General features: G+C 37.4%; 1 protein-coding gene across 2 annotated transcripts in view; it reads left to right on the top strand.

Annotated features, from left to right (window-relative positions):
- BRAF (B-Raf proto-oncogene, serine/threonine kinase) overlaps positions 1–24460 on the top strand; it is a 65285-nt gene that overhangs the window by 30301 nt on the left and 10524 nt on the right. The window contains exons 7-18 of one of the 2 annotated variants that reach the window (XM_039708345.1): positions 6842–7001; positions 8572–8608; positions 10007–10126; positions 12801–12937; positions 13627–13744; positions 14474–14558; positions 15979–16155; positions 17307–17353; positions 17917–18035; positions 18832–18963; positions 21588–21722; positions 22641–22794. In XM_039708345.1, the coding sequence (XP_039564279.1) occupies positions 6842–7001; positions 8572–8608; positions 10007–10126; positions 12801–12937; positions 13627–13744; positions 14474–14558; positions 15979–16155; positions 17307–17353; positions 17917–18035; positions 18832–18963; positions 21588–21722; positions 22641–22794 (1421 nt within the window). The remainder of the gene's footprint in view (positions 1–6841; positions 7002–8571; positions 8609–10006; positions 10127–12800; positions 12938–13626; positions 13745–14473; positions 14559–15978; positions 16156–17306; positions 17354–17916; positions 18036–18831; positions 18964–21587; positions 21723–22640; positions 22795–24460) is intronic. The other variant, XM_039708344.1, reaches the window with a different exon arrangement.

Below are 24460 nucleotides of genomic sequence, written 5' to 3' on the forward strand. Positions count from 1 at the left end.
GGTCTATTCTTACCAGGTTGTGAGGTTACAGTAGTATGGATTATCTTGATACATACACTGCTTCAAGCAGTCTTAGTTTTGCCAAGTGAAAACAGAAGGAAAAAATTTGAGACGAAAGCTGGTGAATGCCTTGAGATCTTTAACTTCACATACATAAAAATGTTAACATTTAAATACATTTGCTAGTTGCTGTTTAGGAGCTCTTCTCAAGTGTTGCATCTATAAATATATGTAGTTGCAGAAGATGTAAGAGGTTTCTAGCTTTCTCCTTTCTGCTTTTTTTGCTTTGTTGTCCACTTTATTGATAAACAAAACAAAGGCATACATCATGCCTGCAAAATTCTGTTCATTTTGGAAATGGTTTATAATTATCAGCTGGTGTTCATACATAATATGCATGTTAGTCATACAGTGTTCCCCTAGCATCTGTGTGTGTAGCATTTCCTTTCCAGAAGTAGCTCAGATGTTACTGGATGAGCATATAGATCTGTTCGCAACCTTTTTCCAGTTATCTTTCATGCCTTTCTTTAATCATACTTTTCTGCTTTTTAAGAACATAATTGTGAAAATATTAATCTAGCTGAATTTAAAAAGCTGGCCTTTTCTACAAAAACATGTACTCATCTGTGGTTTTATTAAAGAGGACTGTTACAATATAGGACACCAGCTCAACTGGAATGAAAAACAAAGGCTGATATATGAGCTTATCTTGTCTGGGAGGAGAATATGGATTGATATTTGAGAGCTGAGCAATGGGATGGAAAATATGAGGAACTAGTGCTTTATTAACACTTCCTAAATTAATAATTATTCTTTTAATTTCTCTGTTCTAGCATCTTGCATGGAACAGCTCACAGAGAAAGGGATGTTATTAATCGTTTGGTAAACCTGAGGAAAGAGAAGGCAAACATCCTTCTTCATCTCTAGCCTTGTGAAGGGATCGCAGCAGCAGGCCAAGTGCCCAAAAGAAGGAAGTTTGTGTTGTAAGACAAGTTCAAGAGTGAAAATGTGCAATTGGAGCAGATGGAAAAGTTTGGAAGAGAAAGGGACACAAATACCTTTGGACATGATGCAAAAGCTGCTAGACATGTTGGAGAACTGTTTCACTGCGCTCATGTACAACATCCTAAAGCAATCCAGGCCTGGAGCCTTTCATTCTTCCAACTGTGAGCCATAGGCTGTCCCCCCAACGTGTGGGAGCACATATGGTCCTATTTCACATTTCTGAACCCCTTATAAAATTGTGTCCAGCAGTTAGGTTTTGTGTCCTATTTTAGTTCTTTCCATTTGCATTATCCTGTTGTGCCAGAACAACCATTTTAGTTACAATTGCAGTTAAATCGAAAGAAAAATTAAGGTCTCCCTGCTAAGAGCCATTTGTAATAAAATTGAAGTAAGGAAACTGTATATCAGACATTTTATTTGTTTTGTTCATTGCACTGTCATGAAATTTCTTCTCCATCTTGGCTCTTAAAATATGAGTACAGAATTCCTGTGAACCCAGTTCCCTCAATCTCAGATACATGAAAAAGAGAATTAAGCAATTTTGCAACATCTTGGCTCTTTGAAAAACAGCATTTCCCAATATGCTTCACCTTCTAAGCTGGAGGAAGAAAAGGGGAATGTCTGGTGCACTGTTCTTGGAAGCTTGCCAGTCCTTGCCTTTGAGCAGGCTCCAGCTTGTGATTAAACACCTCTGCTTTCCTTTCTGTTTCCAACTGTTCACTGATCATTCTGCTATCTTGAAGATACTTGAATGTCTAGAAAAGCTTCTGAAAAGCCAAGGAAGCAAAGATACAGTCTTAAAATATTACATTTTATGCTACAATGCAATTTAGGTCCTGTGGTATGTAAGTGAGCAAAAGCTTTGTGTTTTAATTCATAAAACAGTGAACTTGCCCCCTTAAAGTTCTGGCACCAGGCCTTTTCCAGGTTTCTCCATGAATAGGTTCCCAGTGTTCCTACAATATACAAGTTGAGTTGATATGCATTCTTGCTTTGCAGAGAAGGTTTGGTATCAGAATCAGAAAACTCTCAGTCCATACAACAAGTGAGGGAAACCTCTTGCTCTCCAAAACTTTATTTGCAAAAACCTGCCTAGTGAACTGGACCTGGTTTGGAGGACTAACAGTGACAGACAGTGTGGTTCTCTTGATAACGCCTGGTATGTGAAGCTATGGGGAATTTTAGGCTCATCAGCTTTGACTTGGGCCCAAAGGCCATTATAAATGAGTGCACACCATTGTGATACTCCTGGCAGTTGTTTTTCACCTACAAGCCAACATGGATGAAAACAAGTTGTCATGGTATAAAAAACTGAACTAATTTGTGTGGGGTAATGACTTACTCCTCATCTGTTCCATGATGCTTCTAGACTGACTTCAGAGGGTGCTGCAAGAAGGATATTTGGCTTGTAGTTACAAACTGGTACTGTTGTCCTTTTCTCCAAATTGGCAATTTGATTTGGGATTGAGTATATCTGGGCTGCAGGGATAGGGAAAGTGGTATCTCGGCTATAGTAGCAAACAGGTAAACTTAAATTGTGGAGGCCAAACAGGTTCTGATTTAATTATTGTAGTACTCCATAGACATTGCCAGAAAACCAAACTTTTTAATTTCTGTGTCCCAGATCTTTGCAGTCCTAAGAAACTGCTTGGAACTGCAAGTGTAGTTTTCTTCATTAAGGGCAGTAACAACAACCAAATCCAGTCTGGTGTTAACACTCTGCTGTAAACAAAAACAATCCAAAAAAGCCTTGATATGCATTTTAGCTTAGGTTTGATATGGGTATGAGTGTGCTGCCTTACAGATGTGCAGCACTGAGCCCAGTGGCTAAACTGAGATGGATTTGTTCAGGGTGTGAGGAGGAGAAAGAAAATCTCAGTCTAGGAGAGATGCTGTCATTTTAAGAAGGAATGGTTGGACACCTTATAATTGAAGCTGGGTGAATGTGAATTTTCAAGCATTTGCTCAAGTACAGCAAAATAAAAATACAAACAAAAATTTGGAGCCCAAATAGACTTATCATAAGAAAAATTTGAAGAAAAATCTTTCCTGTGTAGACCAGCTCTTAAACACTTATGAAACATCTCCTTAGTGAGTAAAGGACATTAAGGAAAATCTGTATTAAAATTTTCTTTTGCATTTGTAAATTGAACTTATTTAAATCATTGCAAGTTCTCAAATCCAATAGACATACTGTATATGGTTTTATAAAATTGTTTCTTTATATATAGCAAAACATGTGCAGACACTTTTCTGAGTTACCTTACTCTTTCTTGTGGACCCGATTTTGTGGGATAGTAAATCTGTGAACACATGGGCACTTGCTATGCTTGGTAAAAGGGTATAAGTTCTTCTTGTTTCCTGATAAAACATCTTTCTCTTTTGCCTGACATAAAGGGAGGGAACAATGTATTCCTAATCCCAAAATATGGGTTATAACATATTAGATTGAGATTTGACAATATCAGCTTGTTGCCTCAGAAGCTGAGACTCATTTGTTGAAAGGATGCCCGTATCTCGGAGGCTGGGAGAAAGTGATTTATCTGCTTATTTGTAGAAGGTCTCCTTTTGCAAGGTGGCTGTAAACTGTTCACAAAGGCCACAGGAGCAACAGAAACTCGGATCCTGATATTCAAACTGCATGTTCCTTTAAGCCTCAGCCAGTTATTTTTTTCAGGGTGGGGGTTGGTTTTCTGTTTAAATTTTTTTGTGTGTGTTTGGTTTGTTTGGAGTTTTTTTGTTTGTTTTTTTTTGGGGCTTTTTTTGGTTGTTTTTTTGCAGTGTGTTTTGTCAGCACTATGCTTCCATAGCCTAAGAACTAGTTTTGGAACTGGCCTGGAATAGACCATGTCACCCTTTTCCAAATGATGATGTCTGGACCTTTTAGCTGCAGTATCACTTCTACTCTTCTCAAGTAATTTCGTTGTAGGAATACTGTAGGAACAGCCTTTTGGTAGCTCAGAGGATCACTGTGTTCTTTGCGGTGATGTGATTTTGATAGAACAAGATCCAGCTTTTGCCACACACAGGGAGAAGCTGATGGTAATATTTTTCTGAGCTTGTGATCTCAGTAGGCTGTCTTAACTAGCAAACCCTTTGTCTCTTTTACTTCACTAGTTATCTTTTTCAAGAAAAAATTCCATTTAGCAGAAATAACCTACATTTTTTCAAAGTGTCTCAAGGACACCCATTAATAAAATCATGATGGAGCACGTGGCTAACTGCTTATAAGGTTCCCATCTCTGGATTCTTTGTTGTCTAAAGCCCAGAGATCCTCCAAGTAATAGTTTAGAGACAAAAAAAAAAAAATTCTTTATCAGCCTATTTTTCTAAAGATCTGGACTTTCCCTAGTAAGAACTGAATGAGTAGAAAAAGCTGTTCAAGTTGTTTTCAAACATGGTATGATGTAGCACACTATCTGTGTTATCAACATGATGGACATGATGACCTATGACCAGAAATACAGAAGCAGCAGATGACCATTTATCACTCAAAGGAGGATGTAATTGAAACAATATTGCCTCAATCTGGTTTTCTCTCCCTTGGCTTACTCATGATCACAGAATATCTGACTGCGTCTGGCTTTGTCATGTGGCAGAGCTCAGATGGTTTGTCACAGTCAGTCCTGGTGCAATGTTCTGGTGGGTGTTGTGATATATTTCCCTTAATTTCCTTATTACTTGAGAACTCTCAGGAAGTTTAAGCAGGAGTTAGCTATCCCAGCAGTGACAGTGGTGGCCTTTTAGACAACTTTTGGACTTTTCTTCTGGTACTATTTTTTGTTTAGCGTTTGACACACTTGGCTTAAGATGAAAATGGAGTGCCTTTGAATGTCAGTCAAATCCTGCATTAGGATCTGTGCAGTGTCCCATCTCCTGATGTGTGTTCTAGTCACATGATTTACTTACAAACACATTCAGGAGTTCAAAACTTCCTCATCTGCAATACTTTACCTGTAGGTACTTGCATAGCAGTGAATGAAAACTTCAGCATATGTGTACATAAAAAACATATGTGTACATATGTGTACATAAAAAAAGTACAACAACTGCATTTAAAAAAATAGTTCTGAAATTATAAACAACTACTGAAATGCTGGGTTTTTCAAGGCCCTTTCTCAGAGATTTGACTATTGGTAGTTTTAATTCATTGCTTCCCAGTATCTTCCCAGTATTTGTATCCTGTCATGTGACAGTAGGTAGCTGCCTTTTTTTTTTTTTTTTTTCCAAGTTATGCAGGGTTAAACCCCCTGCCTCTTCTCTCCTGCCCCACTTCCCCAACACATTCAGGTATTTCACTGGAAGACCTACTGGACTGTTACTTGAATTAATTCATGAGTGCTTTGTTTTGCCATTTTCAATTGTGAGATTGTTGGCCAGGAAGGAAAAGATGACAGGTATTTAGGATACAAATAGCACTGATTTCTGGGATCAGTGCCAAACTGGATAAATTTTTCAATGAAAGGTAGGATAGTAGGCTATAAAACAGACCTCTTTCTGAAAAAATGCCAAGATGTCCTGTTGAAAATGTTTGTTTCCCCAAAGGTTTTTGAAGAGGCCAAGGAGCATTGCTTACAAGAGGTGGCATCAGGACCTATGGCTGCTATATGCTGCTGTAGATTTTGTTTCTGAGGCTTCTCCCTGTGGACGTTGCCTTTGTGGGCTTGACAATTAATCCATGAGTCGTTGAACAGCTGGAGGACTCCACTCCTTTATATAACTTAGAAAAAGAAACCAGCTCTTAAATATATAACTTAGAAAAAGTTATAACTTAGAAAAAGAAACCAGCTCTTAAAAACCTTGTTGTCAGATACCGTGTATATTTTACCATAAAGTTTTCTTTGACAGAGGTGGCAAATGTTTTCATTAGCCTTTTGCCTTACATCCATTAGATTGAATCATTAGGCTTAGCAGTGACTGACCTTGACTAGGGTAAGAGATAATGGCCAGTTTATTGCACTTTAACAAAATTAATGGATAACCAAAGAAGTTACTTTCTGCCTTTTTACAAACAAAAAACCCAAGTATTTAGTAGTTTTGTCTTTTGAATATCCAACTCATTATGCCATAATTAAAGGCTTTATCTACCTTTATGACTGACAGTGTTTGCATTTCTTCAGGAAGCTTGTTTGTGTATTCTGAAGACTTACCTTTTCAGTCAAACCTATTGCATTGTGGCACTGTAAATAACACTTGAAATGTGCTATTCAAAATTGTTTCTTAAAGGCTGAGGTTAAAGGGTGATGTGTTTATTTTTAGTATCAATGATACATTGGCCATGTTGTTTTTAGTATCAATAATACATAATTATTAATCAATTAGGTTGAATGACCAGATGTAGTTTTTACTTTTTCTTTGGTGAAAAATAATCCCATCCGTACATTTTGTTTTATGACATTTTCTGACTGTAACATTAATATGAGATGTTAAGCATTTTTAGTTCTCAGTTGGTTACTATTAAAATGAGTGTATTGCATTGACTCAGAGGTGAGGAAACTGCAGAGTATCTTGCTATCTGCAATGCATGTTGGGCAGCAGGACTTTTTCAGATCAGAATTTATTATTACTAGTTTGGCATTGTAGGGTAGAGTTTTCATTGTTTTAACTCTGAACACTTCACAGCCATGTGATCAGGTAGTTGATGCAATAGAGAGTTGTTGGAATTGATCATAGGGGAGTAGAGACTGTTCATTATTAATTGTTTTTATTCAGGGCTTTAGATCAGTTTTTTTTGTTATGTATTATTATAGTTGAAAAGGACTTACCACACCCACTATGCAGTGTTTGAAGCCATTTGTAGACCTAAATCCTCTTTTTCCTTGACTTTGTTTCTCAGACCACCAATTCTCCCTAGTCCTTCTCCTTCAAAATCCATTCCAATCCCACAGCCCCTCCGACCAGCAGATGAAGACCATCGGAATCAATTTGGGCAACGCGACCGATCCTCTTCAGCTCCCAACGTTCACATCAATACAATCGAGCCAGTCAATATTGATGTGAGTATTACTGACCATTAGATCAGGAATAGTAGATGTGATGTGTTCCTTGTGAATGCCAGTGTGTTGAGTTCATTGTGTACACAATGTACACTGTGTTTCTAAAATAATCTTCAATGATCTGCCAGAATCTTCAAAGATCATTCATTTTTCTTTTTTTTAATAGATTCTTTTTGCCATTGAGAGCTGTAGGAATATAATCCATTCTCTGAAAGCAGAACTGCCTTTTGATAGTTCTGTCCTTTTAATTTTTCAAAGAAACATTCTGCCCCAAAAAACTGCCTTTTTTCTGCCTTCAGTTGCACAGCTTATGCTGTTAGCTGTAGCCAGTAACCACTCTTGCAAACTATTCTGTGTTTGTTATGCAAGATAAAGACTTTTTAGTATTTGTCATTCTGTGTTAAACACATTGTTATGCAAGATAAAGACTTTTTAGTATTTGTATTCCATGTAATAATTTTGGCATTGAAGGAAACGAAATAATTAAATTAAGCTGAGTTCCCATATTCTGATAGTTCCTTAAGAGTTTAAGAGCCTGGTTTTTGTTGTTCTGAGCATTCCTTTAGAATGTTCAGAAACTGCTACATTAAGGTTTTTTCCCACAATTTTGAAATCTCTGGGTGGTGTAACTAATATAACTAATAATGATGGTTGGTATTAGCATAAGGACAGTTAGGACCTTTCAAGATGTTGCCTTTTGCTAACTTTGCTAACATACACAGTTCATATTTTATCCTTAAATCTGCTGTCTAGAAATTAGTCATTTGTTGGGTGAGCAGTCTTGAAATCTGCCTGGATACTGAGGCACAAAATCAGTTTTGCATGTGAGCTGAGGGAAAAGTGAAATGTTAATTTTAAGAGTGTGGCTATGTAGATATTGGTATGTGGTATGTGGCAGTGGTACAGCTGAGGCATAGCTAGTACTTTTGGCAAAGCACAGGTGTGTAAGGAAACAAATATAATTATGGAACAAGAAGGGAATAAAAAAAGCTTTATTATAAAAATGGACATTCAGAAGCAAACTGCTAGAATTTTCTCCTTCTGTTTATAAAATCGTAAGTGTAGTTTGGTTTTAGTCTGGACATGTTGCAAAAGATAGTTTCAGCTCACAGAGGATTGCAAGTGAAGAAAGCCTTCTGCAGTTAGTCATTTCTGAGAAGAGCAGTGTGCTTGGCTATGCAAATCAGGTGTATTGTTACGAGAAAAAACAAAGCAGGAGTCATTTGACTCATGTACTTCAGTACAGAAAATTGATGTCCCAGGTTCTGATATGACGATTCAAACCATTTCTGCTACTGACAGCTGTGTTTTTAAATCAATATTTTCTTGTCAGCTTCTCTTTTGGGTAGTGTACATTTCACTTTACTGCAAAGAGATGCTGTTTTAAAGCAACTTAATTTTGAGAAGTATAGTAGTTGAGTCATTGCTATTAGTAAGTCAGGGTAGGAAACCACTTTTATTTAATGGGCAACATATGACACTATGAATTCACAAACTTATCAGTCTCAATTGATTCCAGAATGTAAGTGTTAATACCTAAATTAAGCACAGCTTTTAAATTTTTTTATAGGACTTGATTAGAGACCAGAGTTTACGAGGAGAGGCAGGTAAGTAGCATTTAAACTAACTACTGTGTTACTTTTAATTACACAACTGTTTTGTCCCTTCCCATTACCCTACTTCCTTCTACAAAACACAGCCACAATGCAAAATATGACTAGAACAAAAAAGTGAATTTACATTTGCTTGTCCATGAACTTAGTATTTGTTTCACAAAGATTTGAGTCATTTGCTGGTCATTCTGGGAGTGGGGGAGACGGAAGGAGAAAAAGTTTTGAAGTAGTATCTAGTTTTTTTTAGTTTTAAAATTACTTTTTTACTCTTTCTCTCACCCACCCACCCACACACACACTTATTCACTCACATGGCTGCACACAGATACACTACAACTTCCCAAAGATTTTTATGCCTGTTGTTACCTTTTCACACATGGAAACAACAGGGATTTTGAATTAAAACCATTGTGGTAGATGGGCCTTCCATAGGAACTGCTGCATCCTAAAGCAGCTTGAAATACTCCAGTTCTTCTCCCCCTCTACCCCTGCTGAAGTTGCTGCTTTGCTGTACTGCATGCCTGTGCTACTCTTGGAAGCAGATTATTAGGATCTTACACTAAAGCCAGGCCTTTTTATGTTTCCTTCAGTAACTCACTGCCTTAATTCACAGTTAAATCAGAATTAGTGCCAGAGGGTTTATTTTTCTTCAGGTGTTGTGCACGGGCCTCTTAAGTCACTTCTCCCACTGGTTGTCAAGGTCCTGAAAACGGTTTCTTATGTGCTGTATTTATTCCTATGAATATAAGAATAAAGCAGACATATTGAGAACAGAGAAGTACTAAGTAGGGTGGACATATGACAGTTTTTCCAACACCAAATCAGTAACACAATTGTCTTCAACTGATTATAACTTGCTTCAGCCATAAGTATGGGTCTGAATTACCATACTTTTGCACCCTTTCCTGATCTTAAAGGTTTTGTACTCTAGACTTTCACTCACTTTGTTTCTCCCATGCAAATCAGGTATTTGGTAGGATGTGTTGTGTTTGATGGAGCTGACTTTAATAATGCCAGCAACAGACACTTTAAAGAAAGACATTTCCTTTAGCCCTGCAAGCTACTAATTGCAAATTGCCAGTTTTAGCTGTTTTTGTATGTGTCGATAGGTATGGCTCTCCAGAGTTTTGCCCATTTTGTCCAACATTTAAATGTTGTGCGATCATGTTGGTTTTAACTTTTGATCATAAACCGTCTGCTTGGCATCTGAAAACAATTGGCTATTTCCAGTCCTGAAAGAGTGGTCTTGGGAATTGACTTTTTTTCCTTCGAAGTACGGAAGAAATCTATAATTAGGAGTCAAAGCATCCTAGTTATTTCCCATGACTTCTTTCATTTCTTCTATGTGTCTGTCTTTCTGTCTCTGCCTGCCCGTCTCTTTCTCTCTAACAGCCCCTTTGAACCAGCTGATGCGCTGTCTTCGGAAATACCAATCCCGGACTCCCAGTCCCCTCCTTCATTCTGTCCCCAGTGAAATAGTGTTTGATTTTGAGCCTGGCCCAGTGTTCAGAGGTAGTTGGGCTCTTCTTTCTTGTTTTCACCCAAACAAAATAAGTAAAACCACAGATGCTGTTTGTGCCTCACCCTCACACCGTGTGTATGTAAGTGTGTGAGTTTATCAAAACACCTCTGTTTTTTGCTTGGCCTGGCTGGAATGCTTTGAATGTGCTTTTCACACATACTCACTTTCACCTTTACACGCTTGAAAATGATTATAAATGAAGTCTGACTTAAATCTCCAAAAGCAAGGAATTTCATAGTTGAGGTTTTTCTGTGAACCTTAACCTAATCTTTCTAAAACAAGGAAACTGGATTGCATTGCAGTGATTTTAAATATAAAATTATGTCCTTAACTTAGAATTTCCTTGACTGTTCAGTTTAAGTCAGTTCAGTGCTATAACAGTTTTCTGTATTTAAAATTCTCTGTTTTGAAAAATGATGTAGGAAATCAAATGCGAATTACAAACATTTCCATTGATATCTTGTTAGGTCTCAAGCTTTTCAAGTAATGTGTCATGTCAGCTTTCAACAAATACTTCATTTTGACAGTGTGCTAGTGACACCACATCGGGGCTCTGGATGGTTTTAGTAGTTTTTATTTAGTTAGTAAATTTGACTGAAACATTATTTTTGTCCCATGCTATGTAAAATAAGACACTCTAGATTTTCATGTCATTGGCCGTGGGGGTAATTTAGGCCTTGAGCTGTCAATGGATCTGTTGTATTGCACAAAATCCCAAAAAAACTCTGTGGGATTTCGTATGCTGGAGAAACCAACTACTGAGTAATAGCATGAAATGTTCATACTTGTGTCTCTACATAATACATGTAGAAATGGTTAGTTCAGTGCATGTAGTGTGGTTTTCAAATGCTACCATCTTGGCTGTTTCAAAGACTCTTGTTTCAGAATATATCAAGAACAGTTCATCTTTTGAACTTGTAAAGATCTTCCAGAAGTCTTTGCAAGAAGACTGGTGTTCCCAACAAGCAAACTGGCTGCAGAATGAAATATGTTACGTACTGCTTCAGAGTCCAAGCTATTGACTTAAATCCAGCATTATCTGAAGTATTCTACTCTAATAACTTGAAAACAGGCCATCTGGTATTATTATGAACAGATTAACTACAGTGTTCTGCCATGTGCTGGAAGCACTTTTGGTGAAGGGTGAATATTGTGCTAGTGTTCCCATATTGTGGTATTAAAATTTAAATAGGAGATTTTGGTTACCTCAAAGAAAATGCATCCCAGATCTTTACTATTGAAGAAGAAATCTGTAACCCAGTAAACTTTTAGAAAGTTGCTCATGTTCCTGGAACATCATACATTTGATTCTATGTATGTTTGATTTCAGATGAATCATATAATAAATAAATGACAATGTTGTGGCCGTAGCATGAACATAAGTCCATCCTTCAGGTTACTGGCTTCCAGCTACTTATAAATATAGTTAGGATGCACAATATACATCATTATTGTTGCTTTAATATGTGGGACAGTTTACAGATGCAGTTTACACAGCATCTGTATCTGTTGGTATGTGACTTTGTGTATCCACTCCAAGCGTATAGATTTTAGTTTGTGAGTCCAGTGATGGATACATATAGTCTGATAAATTAATATGCACTGAGTGACTGAACTTAAGCAGCAGTTTAAAAAGTCACCAAGTCCTAGTTGCCATTAGGAGACACTTTTTGCTTAAGAGGGGAGCTTCTAAGAGAATATGAGGAGTATTGTCTTCCACCACTTCCCAGAGCACTGATGTGAGAGAAGGCAGTGGAATGTTAGAGATCTTATTCAATGACACACATTGTTTAGCAAAGCAGCTTGAATTTAATTAACAGTTGACCCTATTTTATATCCTTTGCATTGGAAGGGTCAGCATAACCTTGTTAGGAATAATTGTGATGTATTTTAAAAAGCAGTGTCTAGGTGAAGTGCTCTATTTGAAGAGGGCCACTGGGGCTCTGAAACAGCTCTCTTAGTAACATTTTCCTGCATAGATTTGTTTAGATAACCTACAGGCTACCGGCATACTGTTCTTTCTAGGTTTCCTAGAGTATGCTTCAAATAGCTAACTAAAGTACTTGTGCTTTTTTAATCCTTTCTAAAGTCTAATATTTATTTTTAAATAATAGTTCTCTGCTAACAGATAGCTTTAAAACAGCCAAATGATTTTCAGGTGGCACTTGGAGACTCAACCAGAAAACATTTCAATTATTTGTATTTAGTCTATTTTGATTCCAAAGTACAAGAGTTCAGCTATTTGTTGGGTTCCTAAAAGCTTAGCTGCAAGAAATATCAGAGGTAGATGGTGCTAACTAAAATGCTACTGTTCTTCTCAAAGAAAGTGATGGCATTTTAAAAATACATCTTAAAGTATTTTTTCTTACGTAAAAAGACACTGTCCTTTTGTTAATTCATGAATAAGAGACTGGAGACTATCTATACATGGATGTTTGCTATAGATTTGTCTCTTCCTGAAATCTTTGTATAGATTGGTCTCTTCCTGAGACATGAGCACTAATGTAATACTAGGACAATATTCCTGTATATGTTTGTTCTCTCTTAACATTCACATTGATGTTTAGAGATACTGCATCTTAAACACAGTTCTTGCACCTAATGTCAATACATTCTTGTAAGGTGGATTCTTACAGATAAAACTATCCTGTTTCTGAAATTTAGGCTCGGCTGCAGGCTTGTCTGCAACACCTCCCGCTTCTTTGCCCGGGTCACTAACCAATGTGAAAGCGTTACAGAAATCACCAGGACCCCAGCGGGAAAGGAAGTCATCCTCATCCTCAGAAGACAGAAATCGAATGGTAAGGGAAAGATCAGCTGCTTTCTTTTGTAGAAATATTACACAACCACCTTCCTCTCACTTTTCTTTCATCCAAGTTCTATAAATTATTTTGAAGATGAATATGGCAATGATCAAGGACTTGAAACTGATAAATAATAGAGTGGGATAACCCACTTTAAAACCATAAATAATTGTGGGACTGATATATAAATAATTTAAATAATTCACTAAACTCACTTTTACTAGTGTGACTCATATTGTAATGCTACTTTCCCTTCATGTAACAGCTTAACTTTTCCCACTATGATTCATAAACTTTGAAAGTAACAAATGTGTGTAACAAATTTTTATGTAACAATACATGAAAACATAAAAACATCCACTTTTTAAAAAATTCACAGTTTAGTATTATGACTAACAATTTAAAATCAAGTACTACTTTCTTTTTGGTGAGCCTTTCTTAATATTTTCTGGTTTTAACACTGGCACAAAGCTGTTGCAAATGTTTCATGCCAGGTAATAATTTGGCATACCTGTGTCCTGAAGTTTTGTGTAGGGCTAAGTTTAGAAGTCAAAAATCAACATGTGAAAAAGAACATTTTTTTCAGGACATTATTGATGGTGAGAAATTTGTAACAAAGGAGCTGTTTTCAGAGACATTAATGCACTTGTGTTCTTCCTTTTTATTGTTTTTGCACATATATAAAGAAAACTCTTGGTCGACGGGATTCAAGTGATGATTGGGAGATACCAGATGGACAGATCACAGTTGGACAAAGGATAGGGTCTGGATCATTTGGAACAGTCTACAAAGGAAAGTGGCATGGTATGTGTCCATGATGTCTAACATCTGTTCTTGAGGAGGTCACAGTGCCTGCCAGGGCACACCCAGCTGGACAGCAGCTTCCCAGAAACACACCTGGGACTCTGGTGGGCACCAGACTGAGCCAGCAGTGTCCCTATGCCACAGAGAGGGAGATGGCCTCCTGGGCTGCACTAAGCATTGCCAGCTGGTTAAGGGAGGCAAGGGTTAGGGGTTAAAGGTTAAGGGAGGCAATCCTTCTCCTCAGCACTGGTAATGCCACACCTGGAATGCTGGGTCCAGTTCTGGTCGTCTCACAGCAAGAGAGATGTGGACATAATGAGGAGACTGCAGTGAAGGGCAGTAAATAAAGAGTTTTAAATTAATAAGCAGTGTGCTAAATAACTAATGTAAGAACTTCATATTGCTTAGAAACGCAACTCTTGCATGTTGTTCTGAACTGAGAAATTATTAGGGTAAAGATGAAACATTAAAAAGGCAGAAATATGCATCTTGATGAATGAGGATTTGAAATGTGTATTTTTAATAGCTTTGGCCTGGCTATGATTTCTCAGAGTAAAGTAAGAATAGTATTTCTACATTTTTCTGAATATTGACTTACTTTAAAATTGTATGATTTACTTCATGTAAGCTAAAAAAAAGTGTATCCCAAAATTTCTGCTGCCCTTTGCAACATTCTCTCAAGAGAGGAATATGTATCAATGGCACTTACTAAAAATTGCTGTTTTAAAGGTGATGTGGCAGTGAAAATGTTGAATGTTACGGCACCCACACCTCAACAGTTACAGGCTTTCAAAAATGAAGTAGGAGTGCTCAGGTAAGAATAGTTTAATGGCATGAAATAATGTGTGTAGATTTGTGCTTCATTAATCACTGAATTTTTAGATCTCCATTGGAACACATTGGTTTCACTCCTACGTGATGATACTTCAGGCAGAGAAAATAACCATTTTAAAATATTTCTTTATATCCACTGTATGTGTTTGTCTGCACACCTATGTTGTCAATACATATATGTCCAAAAACTAGTTTTTGCCAATGTACTGTCCCCAGGGCACAGTCAAGCCTAAGTGTGAGCTGTAGGCCTTTCTTTCCTCTATTCACATTTTGCAATTGAAGGAGAACATGACTGATGGTTGGGTTTTCAGCTATAGTCCTGCCCATATTATCTGTTGTTTAATAGTTTCTGTTCAGTAACATTAATTTCTCTGAGGTTTTTTTTTAATGTAATTCTTATAAAGTAATTTCGTAATTTCCTTTTCTCATGTCTACTGCTTCTAGTATCTCAGAGGAGGTATTTGTTTTGAGTTCAGCTCTTGAACAAAGATCCATCAGCATGACATGATAGACTATATGCTTTGAAGAAACATTACATCAAAATACAATCTAGAGCAGTGTTGAGCATAATTGTGTTTTAAGAAACAAAATAGCAAGAAGGTTTTTGTCCCTGGAAACCTGAGGGGTTGAGCTGGGAACCTGTGCTGTGGAAACATCCCAAATAAGCAATGAGGAGAAAGGGAATGGTCAGCCTTTTACCCTAGGAAAATGTTAATTCCAAAAACTCTAAGCTCATAGTTGTGAAAGTAGAGTCTTTCTGGGGTGTGCTATTTTGGGTATCTCTTAATTTTCTTGACAGAATTTTGACAGAACTGAATGAAATCAAACATCTTGGTCCAGCTTTCTGCTGGTAGTCACTTCAATGAAGCCCAACCTTTTTGATACAAAATCATTTGTTCTATCCTTTGACCAGACAAGGCAGATTTACCTATAGTTGTGCTTTCTCAATTAGGATTCATCATTACTTAGCTTTGTGGTAGGATTTGTAAGAAACTGCTTGTTTTTTGTTTCTTCAGCAGTTACTCTCAGCATCACTTGATAAATTCTTGAACCTGAAAAAGGCACAGTCACATAGCACAGAACTGTCCTAGTTTACATTGCTGCAAGGACAAAGTCTCACATGCTGGCATCCCATGTTAATTTTGTAATAAAAGAAAACATAAAAGAGCTCTGACATTTTTCAGTTATCCCAAAGTAGTTATTCCATGTTAGTATGATAAGCAAGGCTAACTTCAAGAATAATTCATTAAATTAATCTAGCAAGAGGTTATCATAGGAAAAGTTGAGATTGACCCAACACCTTCTGTTTGGAAATATATATGTAGACTGTGATAGATCTGCCTGGGTTTTCCTGATTTCTTGATCTGACTTCCTCCTGATTCTTATGTTTTTGTAAACAGGAAAACACGACATGTGAATATCTTGCTTTTCATGGGTTATTCAACAAAACCCCAGTTGGCTATTGTTACACAATGGTGTGAAGGGTCCAGTTTGTATCACCATCTACACATCATTGAGACCAAATTTGAAATGATCAAGCTAATTGATATTGCACGACAGACTGCACAAGGCATGGAGTAAGTATTGAATTACTTGTCTGCAAATGAGCGGTGGGGCAATGTTTACTTATCCCCTTCACACTTTGGCTGACATTGGCAAATAAGGCCAGCTCTCTGCTCACTTTGCTGAGCCCAGGGTCCTGTCTCAGTCATTAAGGCATTTGGTGAAAGTATCCAAGCTCTCTGAATAACATGTTTCAACATCTGAAGAGAACATCCCTATTTTGTTCTAAGGATTGTAAATAATCCTTACTCCCATAGAGGGCCATTGAGTTAGAATTGACCAAAACCAGCCAAATATTGTATGTCAAAATCAGAACACTGCTGTAAGAACAGAGAAATTGCACTTCAGCTGAAAAACCACTATGATGATTGCGGTTCATTGTGCCATTTTTCTACTCAGTATTCCATTACATTTTCAGTCAAGAGGTGTGGAGGTGTTTGTAGCAACCAGCCTTAGCCTTCTGTTAGCCTGTGCATCTCCCCAGGTTCCATCTGTAGGTAGGGGAGATGCAGAAGCTGTTTTGTGAACACTATTCAAAGCAGAGACACAAATTGGGGCTTTTCCAGCAGTTTTGTGCCAATCTCATTGACTAAACAAAGAGCCATGGGAGACTAATTCAGGCTGTATCTGCTGTGGGGCAAGTACTTTCCTCTGTGTTCCCTGCCATCTGTTTATCCAGGCTGCAATCAGGGGATCTTTTTTCCACTCCTCTACTAAAAAGCAGTCAATGTACCCAAGTACACATTCAGATTGGGAAGCACATTTAGCTCCTGCAATTTAGAAACACCTTATCTAAAGTTGTGACTAGCTCACAAAGTCTTGACAGTCCCCATTAAGGCTGGGAGGCAGAAATTTCAGCAGAGAATTGCATGAAAAAAATAAGTAAAGTTCTTTTTACTGTGAATATTGAGTTAGAATTGAAAAGCAGAATTTGGAGCATAATTGTTATTCAGCAGTAGCATCAGATTTGAGCTGGAAGTCCAAGCTTTATTTTATTTTTTCCTGTGAATGCTGCAGAAACTGTCATGGGTAACTGAAGTTTTACTGCCTGCATAAATGTGCAGTTTGAATGTCAACAGGATTTGTTTCAGTAGTACAGTGAATTTTGAGTTGTTGATTGATGAAGTATTATCTAACCTACCTAATCTGTGATATTGCTTTTCAGTTATTTGCATGCCAAGTCAATCATCCACAGAGACCTCAAGAGTAATAGTATCCTTTCCCAGAGATGCAGTTTTGGAAAGTGAAAGCATTCCTGGTTTTTTTTGTTTTTTTTACTGCCAGAAATTAACTTACTGATGTGAAAGGCTGTTAATGTGTGAATATTTGCCAAACAGAAGTTTCACTGAGAAGGGGTAATATCACTAATAACAAAATAGGAGATGCTTACTATGTCTTTTGATTCAGTTGCAATAACATAGGGAGTTTTAGTTGGTATCACAAAGATTTTTTTACATCTTTTGGTTTCTTCCTGTAATGAAAGATTTTGTGAATTGGCTCACAGAACATTTTCAGCTTTTCTCATACTTGGCGCTTCATGAAAGCCACCTGGCCATGGTCTGTTCAGCACTGGCCCAGTCATTACTTACATAACCCTTAGATACCATAATTCACCATGCTGGCTGCTTAAAACCTACGTCATGTGGAAACCTTCTTCAGTGATGCTGAATGGTTAAAACTGTCATGTTCATCTTGTAAATCTGTAGCTGTTCATTGTTCTTTTAGGACAGGGCCAGCACTGCTTGCCTGTTTTCCCTTAACATTGCCCCCCTTAGATATTTTTCTTCATGAAGACCTCACAGTAAAAATAGGTGATTTTGGTCTAGCAACAGTGAAATCACGATGGAGTGGATCCCAACAGTTTGAACAGTTGTCTGGTTCCATTTTATGGATGGTAAGCAAGGGGGAAGTGGTGAGCTTGTTTCAACAAATTTATTTACCTTTGGCCAAACTTCCTGCTTCTCTCCCTCTGGCACACTGACATAAGCATAACATAATAACATAAAAGTTGGCTTAAGCTGGAAAAGACAAGCAGTAATACGAAGTAGTAAATGAATGTTTTTCAATTCTTCTTTAAGCATGTGTTTTCCAGTAGTCAGCAGAAAAACTTTAGTGTCTCCATCTTCTATTTGAGGTTTATACTGAAGTGAAAGTAGTGGTTAAGGAAAATGAGTCATTAATGAATTATTATCATTAATTAATTATGTATCATTAATCTAGAGTTGAGGAGAAGGTGAGAAAAGCCTTGCAAAACATCCTGCCAAAGAGTAGAGGAGCTAGCTCAGCAAAAAGTAAGATGCTTTTAAGCTTTAAGGATTCAAGAAGAGTTGCTTCATACTGCAATCTCCTGTGCAGCTCCACTTTCTCTTTTTCTCCCTGGAAAAACTTAAAGCTCTGTTAGCTGGCATTATTTTCAGTATCATTAGAATTTTAGTTTCCAAATATGTTCTCAGCCTGGCCAAGGTAATTTTGCAGTATCATAGAGGAATAAAAGGGATCACCAAGCTGAAATGAAGCAATGCATTTTGAGATTCATGTCAGCATCCACTCTATATTAGGACCCATTAACATCTGAAGGCAAGAGTGGACCTTACACCTGTACCCTGGATGAGTGCATGTTTTGTTCCTGGTAGGTGAGGTGCAGCACAGTGGAGAGAAATAAAAGCTAATTCTTGCCTTTTGTGATACAGGCACCAGAAGTTATTCGGATGCAAGATAAAAACCCATATAGTTTTCAGTCGGATGTGTATGCATTTGGGATTGTTCTCTATGAATTGATGACTGGACAATTGCCATACTCCAACATCAACAACAGGGACCAGGTAAGGGGAAGCACTGACTTCAATCAAGTGTGGTCTGAAGCAGAGATTGGTTCAGACTTGGGTGGTCAACTTTCTGATGTTCTGTGTGTTTCATGTTTCTGATTCTCATGCTGTGAGATGACATTTCTGCATTTTCTAGAACTGCCTCAGCCACATAGCCACAATTTACTTAATTGTCTTGAGGTATTTTTTGTGTTCTTTTTATTTTAAATATAGATTTTCAGCTTCCTGACTGGTTGCCAGGATACTTATTATGGAGAGAGCATATTACTTAATAGTAATCTAGTTTAGAATAGTTCTGCAAAGGCAGAATGATCCCCCATATGTGTGTTCAGTTATTCTTCTCATTCTCCCCACTCCTCCACTTGCAGTGAATAACAAATAGTGCAGCTACAGGACTGACAAAACAGAAGAGCAGTCATTAATATTTTTATTTGTTTTATATTCATTTCAACTTTGAGAGAGCATGCACCATCTAACTGAATTGCAGGATATCATCATTTCTCAAGTCCTGCTTCTTGGACAATATAACTTCCTGGAGTCTGGGGATCCTATAAGAAGATTACTTAATTGTGAACAAATATTCCACAAGTCTTAATGATCCCACACGCCAGAATACATCTCCACGAGATAGGCACGTTTGGGAAGGCATACCTGATTCATTATTTCTGTCTAACCTGAAAATAGCGTCTGTGCACCAAGATCTGCGGTGTAAACTATTCTCTGTCTGAGCAGTGATGTATTTGTTGCTTCTGTGTCCTCATCCCTTGTTTTTTCACTGTCAGTACTTGAGAATTGAAACCATAGCAACGCTCATCTGTGAATGCCATTTTATAAGGCTGCTTCCCTATCTGCCAGAACACTTCATCCCAATTCATCAAATTTGGAGTGACTCCTTTTTAGTTTTCTTTTTCTTTTTTATAATTTTGGTTTTGCCTTTAATGTCTGGATTCCTGGCCAGATGGATCCAGCCTTCTAAAAACAGTATTTGGCCTTGTTTAGCTTTTACCTTTTGAGATTTGAAAGATGAACCCAGTGATGTGGGTGCTTACAATGAAATGCTGAAACAAATTTTAAAATGCAGGTGAAGCCAATGTATGTGATCTGATGTTTTGAGTTTTGTCGCTTCTTGTCTATTGTATGAAAAGTTGCAAATATTCCTCACTCTGGTGCATTTACGTCAGCTACTATGACACAACCAAGATTCTTAGTGAACAAAGTGTAATTGTTATACCTCAGAGTGTTTCTCTCACTTCAACAGATTTTTCTAGACTGTTCTTGTAGTGATACTCTCTTTTCTCTAGTCTAAAATGAAAGATTAACCCCTATATTATTTGTAAAGAAACTATTTGAAACAAAAAGAGTAATGAATTTTGAATAATTGCAACTTGTGCCATTATTTAGAAAATACCAACTGCTAGATAATGGGAAGTCTGATTGCAGCAGAGGTAAGGGATGCATTACACAAGTGTCTACTACAAAATCCTGCTTGGCACATGCGGATTTCTAAAGGAACCATATGGGAGTTTTCTGTTCTTCTGTGATGCCAACACAGATGTGACTGAAGCAGAGTTAAAAAGAGACTAGGACTGTGTTAGTATAAATAACATGTATAGCATGCTTGAGATGTGAGGGTTTTCTGTTGTGTTTCCCCCCCCAGTGTCGAGACATGAAATAGTTACACTTCATTAGAGAGAAGGTGTGATTAACCTGCTGGGTTGTCTGAGTTCTCAGAAAATTCTCAGTGATTATTGCTGCAGCATGAATGGATCTTTGATTAGCTGGTTTGGAAGTGCTTTTTAGTGTTAGTGCTACTGCTGTACTCAAACACGTTGCAAATGACCTTGGCTTGACATGATGATGTTTGGTGGTTTTTTATATATACAAGAGATGATTAACAATATTTATGTTTTGTTTTCCTGCTTCCTATCAGTTTACTTGGTTTTATGCTAAACTTTTATCCTTAGGGGAAATATAAGCCTCCTATGTTGAAAGAATTACTGTAAAAATACCAAGCCTGTCTCCTCTTCTACAGAGAAGACAGAGTTTTTCTTTTGAGGTGCTTTTTTTTTTTTTTTTTTGTGAGAGTGGGGGAGGTGGTCAGATGTCAAGAATAAGCTTATGTGTTGGAAAAGTATGTGACGGAATCAATTCTCAGAAGGTAAAGGGTTTTAATATCCAAAGTCCATGTGTTTCTTAAAATACCTTTCAATGTGAAGTTGTTGTTGATTTGTAGTATAAAACGGAATATTTCTTTTTGCAGAATATTTATTTTTAGACATTCTGTTCCTGCCACAGAGTTGCTTGTTCTTGTTTTTGTCAGTTTTTGACACCGAAGAACTGTTCCTTAGATGGTTATTGCTATAAATGGTAACCATTTACTAGTGTTCAAGTTCCACAGAAATCTCTGAGGAGGAGGAAAGATCTAATTTTTTCTCTATACTGAATAGGTTAGCAAGCTTTGCTCTATGAAATATGTCAATTTTAATACCAGATAATGTTTCCTGGGAGCAGATATCTTGTTGCTGCAACCAAAATAGTCTAGCAAAATGTTCACCTTTTGTGACTGTTTATTTTATCAATTCAGCGTCTTCCTCTTTCATCTTTTTTCCCCTTAAATAAAGATAATTTTCATGGTGGGACGAGGATACCTATCTCCAGACCTTAGCAAAGTACGGAGCAACTGTCCCAAAGCTATGAAGAGACTAATGGCAGAATGCTTAAAGAAGAAAAGAGATGAGAGACCCCTTTTTCCACAGGTGAGAAATGCTTCTCTTTAGCTCTCAACAGACTTTACAATTAAAAGCTGTAAACTCACTGGTCAGTTCCAATTTTTTTTTGATTAGTGCTATGGCAGGGTTTCATAAGAGACCTGGTTCAGCACCTGGTTAGTTCTGTTTAGTTAGAAATGCTCATTTTAATTTCAAAACGCAGGTATTAAAATTACCTGTGTATTTGGAAAAGTATTTACATACTGGAGAAAGTTTCAGCTGGGAGATAATGAAAGTAATAGTTACAGTTAGACACACAAATTAGTACTTAGTACACTGCCTTCCTTGCTCTCCCCCAAGCTTCATGATGGGAAACAGACAGTTTTGCCACAGGTATATGTACTTAGAAATGTTTACACTGCCCTCCTTGCTCTCCCCCAAGCTTCATGATGGGAAACAGACAGTTTTGCCACAGAGCTTGATTTTTATCGTGCCTGCTGAGGAAGGTTTGGGTTCAAAAAGCTTGAGGGGGAGGAAGGCAAAAATGTAATTTTTTTTTTTTCCTGTTTTGAATGTAACCAAATCATTTTCAAAGGATAAGGAGCTCCCCCTGCTGACTTTTTGGTAAATGTTATTAAGGAAAACGCTGACAGAGCTGGGTTTGTTTGCAGCAATGGCAAGTACAGGTACTAGGGCATAGACAAAGAGTCCAATAAAAAGCAAGTGTTTTCACTGTGCATAGAGGCAATCAGTGTGCCTTTAAAAAGGGGAAAATTCCCCAGCTGTCATTTTTCAGCTTCCTTAGGATATAAAAATTAAGAGTGCAGTGCAGTAAACTATATTTTAAAAATCCTTCTTTTAATATGTGTTTAAATATTTTTCTGTAGTTAATTGATATTGAGCCTTTAGTTTTGAGAGTCACAGCTTTGGAACAGGAGGTTTGACCATGTATTTTCTATGTTTTAGATTCTTGCCTCCATTGAGCTTCTGGCCCGGTCATTGCCAAAAATTCACCGCAGTGCATCTGAGCCCTCATTGAACCGGGCTGGCTTCCAGACAGAGGATTTTAGTCTATATGCTTGTGCTTCTCCAAAAACACCCATCCAAGCAGGGGGATACGGTGGGTTTCCAGTGCACTGAGCCAAAATGTGAAAGCATGTGTCTGTGTGTCTGTGTGCTGGTGTGTCCTGTGAGTGCAAGGTGTTTGTTCTCAGTTCCTACCAGCTCCGATCGTAAGGTTTACTGAGGGAACAAACACTCACTTCCTAACACTGGCATTGAGTGTTCCGTTCCCAGCACAGAGTCTGTGTTGCTAACTAGTGCCCTGGGAACAGCTGGCACAACAAGTGTAATGTCACATAAGAGACGTGGGAAAAGCAACTTCAAAACAAGCAAACATCTTCTTAAGGTCATTGGGTGTCATTTTTGCCTAGTTTATTGATTGGAATTAGTTACTCAGGAGTACATTTGATTTGAATCTACTCAAGCTGTGGTTGTCTGTTGTTTTGGGGGTTTTGTGGGTTTTTTTACTTCATTTAAGGTCATTATATTTGAGCAAGAAGCTTTAGATTCTTCATTTAGTTAGGCTGTTCATATGGGAAACACTTGGAAAGATAAACTTAGCTTCAAGGTTGAGCACAGTCAAAACTTTATTGTGGTCAGCAGAAGTGAGCAGATATAGCACAGAATCCAAAGAAAGCCCTGAATAACATGTGACTCTTATCTTGAAAGTGGAAGTTTAAATTAGTACTGTTTAGGGAAAATTTCTCCTACAGAAGAATGGCGAATGGGTTTTTTTGTTACATTTTTCTCTAAATATTCTGACCTGATATAGTTTACACCATCTCCAAGTGGTCTGTTACAATGCAACACAGAAGAAATTCTGAATGTGCTTTTGCCAAGCTGCAAGGCAATTACTGGTAATGGTGCCTGTATCCTTCAATTAGTATGGATTTCAGCATTTATAAAAACATTTTAAATCTCAACCATGACCAAGTGCTTTAAGAGGACAAATGCTGCTAACACCCATAATAGGAAAAGAAGATTTGAAAAAGCAGTTTTGTTCATGCAAATCAGTGTTGTACTACAAATTTTGTTAAGATGAAAAGTGTTAATTACTTTAATATTGTTAAGAATACACTGAACATGCTTCACTTCAGTGACAAATTGATTTTTTCACTTTCATGGAAAAGCTGCTAGTTTGACTAGGCAGAAATGAATCAGTTGGAATAGATATCTAACTGAGAAAGTTAGACACCTTACCAAAATCCTTCTCACTTTAGAGACTGTGGTTTTCTCTAGAGTGTTGCTCTAGAACAAGTGCATCAGAGTAGTGGGTTTAGGTTATATCAATCTTTAATGTCAGATATGAAAAAAATATGTACAGACAGTGTTCTTGTATGTTTTGAGATGAGTTATGTGGTTTTACATGGTTTAAACTGCTGAACTGTTAATTTTCACAGATTACTTTGCATTGGAAACATGCTGCCACTGCTCTTGTTATGACTTCAAGGGCCAGGGGTGTTCCTAGTGGCTTCTGATCTGTATACTCATGGAGAAGGTTGCCTGTGGCTAGCAATACATTTTTGAAATAGATCAGGAATTCCAAAATGTTTTGGTTTACTGCTGTCTGGCAACTGAGCCTTTTAAAATGGGAAGCAGATTTAGGGAGCTTGAAGAGATATAGGCAATTTTTATATTTTCTGGATGGATTATAATGGTCTTTTTGGCTTCTGCTGTTGGAATAGTTTGAGAACTAACTTTTCTCCTTTTCTTTGTCAAGAAAA

Source organism: Passer montanus, unplaced genomic scaffold, assembly GCF_014805655.1.
Source record: "Passer montanus isolate IOZ18808 unplaced genomic scaffold, ASM1480565v1 scaffold20, whole genome shotgun sequence".
Taxonomy (NCBI): Eukaryota; Metazoa; Chordata; class Aves; order Passeriformes; family Passeridae; genus Passer; species Passer montanus.